Raw genomic sequence first — 7,809 nt, 5'->3', positions numbered from 1 at the left:
CGTTGTTGTTGTTGCTTCTAAAAATGATTGGAGCATGACTCAGTAATATATCTGAGTATATGTCATATGAGTTAAACAAATTATAGTGCCATCTTCTACATGTCTACACACAAGTAAGCCTCACTGACTTCAATGGGCCTTCTTCCTGCATATGTATATGATTGTGCAGTTAGGTGAATAATAGTGGGAGGGTTTGAAAAAGCAGAAGTATGATTGCGAGCGGAGATGGGTCAAAGAAGACGCAGACAACAAGCTTGGATTGAAAATTGGGCCACATTTATTGAAATATTTGCAAAGGGGTAACTAGGACGGGAATCTAACTGTGTCAGCGTCTAGCTGACACTTCTAGGGCGAAAACACACCCAGCCTGAGGGGTGGCGGTGATCTCGCCATCCCTCCGCACTGCCCCTTCTGGGGGAGGTAGACCTTCCGGTGTCACCCCCAACCCGGTGCCGCAAAACACCTGGGTGAGTGAGTAGGGTTGGTCTCCCAGGCAACCCTTATCCCCCCGCCGAGCCGCACAACCCGTTCGGGGGGCCTCAGACGTCACCTGTCACCATAAGGTGCCTCTGCGTGCACACCATCCCTACTCCCTTTCCTGTTTTGCCCGTCCTAGCCGCCACAGGAGTCACAAGCCTATTGCTTGTGAAACTCCCCCCACCTGCGCAGAAGAATTTCCCGCAGGCCCCTTTGCAGATCGGCCAAAAATAAGTCGTTGCCTGTGTCTGACAGGTGGACTCCGTCCTGCCTGTAAAGCTCCCTCCTAGTCCAATGGATTCCTTGGTGGTTGATATAACCGTCACCATGCTCAGACAACCCACGTGCCAATTCTCTGTTCACCTTGTGCCGGGCCCGTTCCATGGCCGCATTGCTCTGCGCCCTCCACATGATTCTCGGGAGCATTGAGGACCATAATATGGTCACCCCTGGCCAACGATGTCGGATCGTCCGCAGATCAGCCAATGCCTGCTCAGTCAAGACCTTTCCAGGCTTGTAGCCCAGGTCGTTCCCTCCTAGGTGCAGCATCAGGACCTGTGGAGGGAAACTGACCAAACCTCGTTGAAAGAGTGTGGGAAGAAGACTGTCCCAACGCATACCCCGTTGGCCGAGCCATTGTATTGCCACCTGTTGGGGAAACTGCAGCCGGGATCCGAAGGCCGACGTAGAAGCTCTGCGGGCAGCCCAAAAAACCATACTGTGCCCACAGATGAGCACCTGTACTGGCGTTGGTCGAATCCCATCTAAATAAAACATTGGGGAAGGTGAAGAGAATCATCATGAAGCATCAGGCAACTTGCGAATTTAAGAGCAGAAGGCCCTGGAGCGCCATCTCCCTACTGCCTTCACTTGCTTGGAAGAAAAGCCTACGGCAGCTGCCGTAGAGGCTGCCCCAATACGGAATGAGTGAGTCCCAAAACGATAATGCCCCAGACCCAGTGTGGTCAAGACTAACTTGGTGACTGCCCAAAAGTGGAACTTTGTCAGTGGTGAACCGTCAGCATGGCAAAATAGGGGACCCTCCTTTGCCCCGCGATGCTCAAAGAAAGCCTTCAAGGCCCTGACAGGGCATAACTCGTCAGCCTGGGCCTGGTTAAGGGTCACCAATGTTCCCTTGCCTGACTGATCGGTTTTTGAACATCGAATATGGAGGTGAATCAGGTTAGAATGGATCAGGATATCGGAATACCTCAAGGCCCTCCCGGTGGTGTCAGATTTGGATGCCCAGACCAGTTCTGAAATCCTAAGGGCCCCAAAAAAGGCTGTTAAGGCTGCAGCGTGAAAGAGGGAGGCTTCGTATGGAGAAGAGCAAATGGAGGGCCACAATGCCCGAAGCTCTACAAGAATAACTGGCGACAAAGGATGTCTGGAGTCTGGTGGGGCGGGAGACATCCATGCTCAGCCTTGCACAGCCTTCCTGATTTGGAAATCTGAGGTGGAGTCCTCCACCCCTCGCACTTTGGCCCAGAAGGCCAAAGAGGTGAGCTTCCCCGAAATAGTCCTAGCAGATAGTCCCTTATTATGCAGATGTACACAGAATTGTAACAAGTGGTCCACAGGTAAGGGCCACACATCCTGCAACTGCAGTCCACACCTGAAGGCGCTAAACTCCCTACCTGCTTTCTCGTGGGCAGCTCTAGTGCTGGGGGCAATAGAATTCAGGATAGCGTGTTCGACTTGAGAGCGCCAATCTCCCACAGTTCGTCTGGCATGGGGTCTGGCAGCGGACGTGCCCACAGAGCCAACGCACGGAACCGGTCGATCTGGTTTCGTGACAAAGCATTGGCTATAGGGTTCCTCAGACCCGGCACGTGGCGAGCACGGAACCATATGTTGTGGCGTAGGCATTGGAGGGTAAATGCTCTAACTAACTCCATAACCCTTTGGTTTCTGGAGGATAAAGTATTAATGACATGCACTACCGCCAAATTGTCACACCAAAAGAGAGCGACAGAGTTGGCCATCAATTCTGCCCAAATATGTACAGCCACGTAAATGGGGAAGAATTCCAGGAAGATGAGGTCACGACAGATACTGCCGGCAGCCCAGCTCTCTGGCCACTGGCCCTGGCACCACCGGTTTCGCCAAATTAGCCCAAAGCCAAAGGTGCCAGCCGCATCCGAATGGATCTGCATGTCAGCTTGTAGAAGTAACTCGCGCCTCCAAAAGTAGATGCCGTTAAAGTCTCTCAAAATTTTAAGCCATACTCGCAGGTCCATGCGCATAGCAGAGGTGACTCTGGTGCGATGATGCGGTAGTCGAAGACCCCGCATTGCCCAGCTGAGCCGTCGCAGGAATGCGCGGCCGGGGGCCACTACCCTACAAGCGAAGTTCAAATGGCCAACAATCTCTTGGAGGGCTCTAAGGGAGACTTTATGAAGGTGCAAGATGGATTGGATCTTATTCCTAAGTACCAGCAATTTATCAAGAGGGAGACGAGAACACTGTGTGAGGGTATCGAGCTCGATCCCTAAGAACGTCAAAGTAACAGCTGGGCCCTCTGTCTTCTCATGTGCCAAAGGGACACCTAAATCTGAGGACAGGGATATGAATGCCTTAATCAGGTCAGAGCATTGACTGCCGTCCCCGGGTCCAGCAAACAAGAAGTCATCCAAATAATGAACCACATCGCCGCAGCCCGTCTTATCCCGTATGGCCCATTCCAGAAAGGTACTAAATGTTTCAAACATGGCACAAGAAATGGAGCATCCCATAGGGAGGGCGCGGTCGATGTAAAATTTGTCCTGGAAGGAAAATCCCAGCAAATCAAAGTCCAGAGGATTGATAGGCAAAATGTGAAAAGTGGATTTGATATCACATTTGCCCATCAATGCCCCGCGGTCCAGGGCTCTTATCATGGCTACCGCAGTGTCGAAGGAAGTGTAACACACGGAGCATAGGGAATCTGGGATTTCATCGTTAACAGACTGACCTTTGGGGAAAGAGAGGTCATGAATTAACCTGAACTCACCGGACGATTTCTTGGGGATAATTCCCAAAGGGGAAATCCGCAGGTTGGGTAGCAGGGGCAAGGGAAAGGGGCCGATGACCCGACCTGACTGAACTTCTTTGTTAATTTTGTCTTGCACTAAGCGCCGCATGCTAAGAACAGACCGGTGGTTACCGGTCAAATACGGCTTTCGCAGACCCATAAAGGGGATCCTGAAACCCAGTGTAAAGCTGCGTTCCAAGTAGATCGCTGCCCAACGATTTGGGTAACGCCTTAGAAGTTGAAGGAGCGGAAGAATCTTAACTGGGCTGGGGCCCTTTGTGAGGGGGAGGGTGCCCACCGCCATGTTTTCTGCCACCACGGCCATCCCTTGGGGAACCTCTCCAACCTCTGGCTCTCGGGCAGGAGGAGTAGGAGTGTTGACCGCCACAAAGAGAGCACTCGTGCCAGAAGCGGCATGGGTTTCAGGAGCAGGAACCTTTGGAGCTGAACTCCCAGCACAGCCAGCAGTGTTGAACCCCTGGACCCGCAATAGGCCTAATGGCTATTGCGGGCGACAGCTTGGCCAGGATGTGGCCGCTGTCGGACCTGTCGCCAAAGCCTGGCCTAGAAGGGGTCATGAATTGGAGCCAAAGGTCCTGGTCCTTCAGATCCCAGCGCATGGAGGGATCAATGGCAGCCCTCCTACGAAAGGCTTCATCGTAGGCCAGCTATGCACTCCCTTCATATTCTGTGTAAGCCCTGTATATTATGTCAAGGTATTTGGTGAGAACCCAAGCCCTCTCAGGGAATCTCTGTTGGAGGATGCCAGCATAAATTAAAAAACCTGGCATCCAGTTCGCCCATGTGCGAGGCACTTTGCGGGCTTTGCTCCGCTCAGGATCTCGGTCTCGGGACCTATCTTTATCACTGGGTTCAGGCTCACGAAAGAGCTGGGCAAAGACGTCAGTAAATTCACCCCGCAGAATTTTTTCTCTGGTGGCAATGGTTAAGTGAAAACCAATAGGGGAGGAAGTAGCACCAGTGGGCATAGATCCTCTACTCAGGTTGGCGCATGTGTCAATCGCGGACAACTGTGGGGCTAGGAGAGGAGGAGATAGGGAAGAAGGGGGTTCTGAAAAGAACCGGCGGGCCCCTGCCAAACACTGGCGGAGGCGACGTTAATTGGATGAGGCTGGAGCAGTGGCGGAGCCGGCGTGGTGGCATCTCCTGCTAAGGGGAACGAAGTGCCAGGCCCCACTGAATTAGGTGGGCTAGCCACCGGAGCAGTTGAGCTGAGAGTTGAGGCCGAGGCAACGGGCTGGGGAGTACTAACTGGGGAGGCTGAAGTAACTGAAGGAAGTGAGAGAGGGGGAACTAGGCCACCCTGAAGAGTAAACCACGGCAACCAACCCCATGGGGTGATTTGTCCCATGCCCGGCCATGCGAATTGAGGTGCCAAAGCAGTCTCACCTGTATCAATCGTAGGTGTGTTCTGATCCCTAGCTGGAAAAACCGACGTTGCTGCTTGTGCGCCCAGGGAAGATGAGGCCACAGAAGGGAGGAGCTCCACTGAAGGCGGTGAGCCTTCTGGAAGAGCCGAGGAAGAGGAGGTGGATGCCTCAATAGCGTCTAGACGAGCTGAAATAGAAAGAAGCAACGAGTGTTGGGTTTGCTGCCGCGTTTGCTAAGGTTGGACCGCTGAGGGTTTTTGGGGCCTGGCTGGGGGAGAGAGAGGTATCCCCGAGGACCGCTCAGCAGCTTCCAAACGAGAAAGAATTGCTGACAATACTGGGTCTGAGTCCTCATCAGACTCAGAATCAGGCCTTGGCAGCAGTCTTTTGGGGAGGGGGAGGGGGCCCTCCCTTTACCTATCTTACCACCTTGGCCCTTCTTAGGAGGCATGATGCAAAAGGTAAGTTAAGCTTAGCTGCTACCGACTGAAGTAAGCAAGTGGGCACGCCGGGCAACAGGCAGCTATCACACAATCTTCACAATCAGCGGATACGCATTCCAGATCGAGAGATTAAAGCTTAAGAGGTGCAGCAAAGTTGTTTGTTTTTTGTTTTGTTTTTTTGAAGGAAACGCGCTTGAGCCCAGGCACCCTCAGCTGAGGGTGCCCTAGCTCAGGAGGTGCCAAAGAGGCAGCCACGGCTGCTTCAATAGTTTAAGTAATTAAATTTATTTATTTATTTATTGGGGGGGAGAGATGCCAACAAGAGAATAGCAAGGCACTGGGGGGGAAACACCTAGTCCCTGGCCCTGCCGCCAGACTCCCCTCCCCACCAGGCAGCCTAAACTGTCGAGCTGGGGGGGGGAGGCAGGCACCCAGCTGCCGGGACAGCCGGAGCTGGCAAACGCAGGAGCCGCGCTTAACGCGTGCTGCTGCCGCACCTCGCCGCCACCAGCCCCCGAGGCCCAGTGAGGTAAGCGAAAGGCCACGGCCAGCGGAGGCCAGCGGAAGGCGAGCCCGGCAGACCAATACGCCGGCCGGCAGACAGGCCAGGAGCCGGCCAGCCAGCCGGCCAACAAAAAAGGGGTGGGCGATTGAGAGACCGTGTGGGCAGGTGAGCGAGCGAGCGAGCGGGCGGGCGGACGGGCGGGCAGGCAAAGGAACGATGGGGCGGGCGATCGAGCGGGCGGGCAGGCAGGCAGGCAAAGGAACGAGGGGGCGGGCGGGTGACTCAGGTGATTGGGGGGGTGAACAAAGGCCGAGGGGGCAGGCAGGCGGGCGCGCGCCGCCCCACCCAGACCCCCGGGAAGGAGTAAGGCGCCTCACCCAGGCACATGAAGAAGAGGGATCACGTGCTCGAGCGCAGCTGCTGCGCCTCCGGCCAAACCGGGGCTGCGGTGGGCGCTCGAGGAAAGGAGCCGGCAGGGAGGGAGGGAAGGGGGGGTGGAAACGATATCACCAGTAACGTTGGCTCTCCTGACGGCCAGCAGGCGCCGTCCCAGAGGGAGCGGCGCCGGAGCGCACGAGACCTGCCGCGAGTGTCGGCAACTCGATAGCCGCGCGTGAAGAGAAGCTTTGGCGCGCAGAAGCACGCTGAGTCCAGGTGGCTGGAAAGACTACGACGAAGCCGGTCTCCAGCAGGCGAGAATCCCTCGTCAAAGCCAGGCGAGTCTTTAGTTCTCAATAGCTGCGTCGCGCCAAAGAGCAGAGATAGGGAGGGGGGTCGAGTTTAAGACAACTCGGCCTGCTCCTCCCTGACTGGTGGTGCGACTGGGGTGCACCAATCAGAGGCCCATACGTCTTATCACCCCACCCACCTGCAATGCCCCCCCCTTTCTGCCAGACAAGCAGGCACCGGGTAGGGCATTTGTGAGTGTTCTAACTTTGCTCCTGTAGATGAGATTCACTCTGTTTCATCGATCTAGACCACTTTAAATTTTAATCATATACATAATATGAATTTTTTTTAAAATGACGATATATACTTTAATTGTTACTCCTAGATAATCCCATTTTGGCTGAAGTATAATCAGTTTTCTAATATTATTATTACATTTATTATTCTATTTCTATCCAACCTTTTTTCCCTCTTGTAAGGAACCCAGGGCAGCATACATGATCCTCCTCCTCTCCATTTTATACTCGCAACAACCCTGTGGGGTAGTTAAATTGGGAGTCAGTGACTGGCCCAAAGTCCACCCAGTGAGCTTCATGGATGAGTGGTGACTAGAACCTGGATTTCCAGAGTCCCAGTTCAACACATGAAGCACTACACCACACTGGCTCTCTCTGTCACCTGACAAAAGAATGATAAAATATTATTAGAATTCAGGGCTAGTTTTATTTAACTTTAAACTCAGAAACCTAGTGATAGAGTTACATATTTCAATTCGCACTACTTTGTGAAGAGGATTCAGGTGATGAAAGGTGAAGAAGTATATCATTAACGAAGAAGATAATTTGTTCTTTGAGTTGGAACTTTAGCCCCTCTGTCTTTGACTTTTTGCTAGAGAGTTTCTGCAAATGGCTGTGTAGACAGAGCGAAGAGGAAGAGAAAGTCTTGTCCAATTCCCCTTTGAATGGAAAAAATCCTCAGATCTAAAATGATTTATCTTGTTATGTGCTTTAGAATTTTTATACATGGCTTTGATTGCCCAGAAGGAACATGGTCTCCACTGCATAACTTTAAAATTTTCAAGAAGAAAAGTTCCCTCCAGGCGATTGACAGTCTTCTCGGCATCTAGGGAAAGGCTTGCCAGAGGCTTTTAAAATGTTTAGAGTAATGAACTAAATTGAGAGATCTTTGCACATTGTCAGCTATTTGGTAGGAAGGAATAAAACCTGACTGATCCTCTTTTGCATAAAGTCCAATAAATCTGTTGAAGGTTTTTATAATCCTGATTAAGAAGGGAAATGGGATAATGGGATC

The 7,809-nt window shown here is 52.6% G+C and overlaps 1 protein-coding gene across 1 annotated transcript; it reads right to left on the bottom strand.

Annotated features, from left to right (window-relative positions):
- Positions 1 to 257: 257 nt before the first annotated feature.
- Positions 258 to 6,797, bottom strand: LOC146350317 (uncharacterized). The gene is made up of 3 exons (XM_084845536.1): positions 6,764 to 6,797; positions 4,901 to 5,068; positions 258 to 1,241 (listed from the first exon to the last, which is right to left on the bottom strand). The coding sequence occupies exons 1-3, from the start codon at positions 6,795 to 6,797 to the stop codon at positions 637 to 639; spliced, it is 807 nt and encodes a 268-aa protein (XP_084701662.1). The 3' UTR covers positions 258 to 636.
- Positions 6,798 to 7,809: the final 1,012 nt, after the last annotated feature.

Source organism: Heloderma suspectum, chromosome 3 (assembly GCF_057233095.1).
Source record: "Heloderma suspectum isolate Gila_16-S chromosome 3, 16-S_ref, whole genome shotgun sequence".
NCBI lineage: Eukaryota > Metazoa > Chordata > Lepidosauria > Squamata > Helodermatidae > Heloderma > Heloderma suspectum.
The sequence above is the reverse complement of the archived record's forward strand: the minus strand, read 5'-3'. Positions and strand labels throughout refer to the sequence as shown.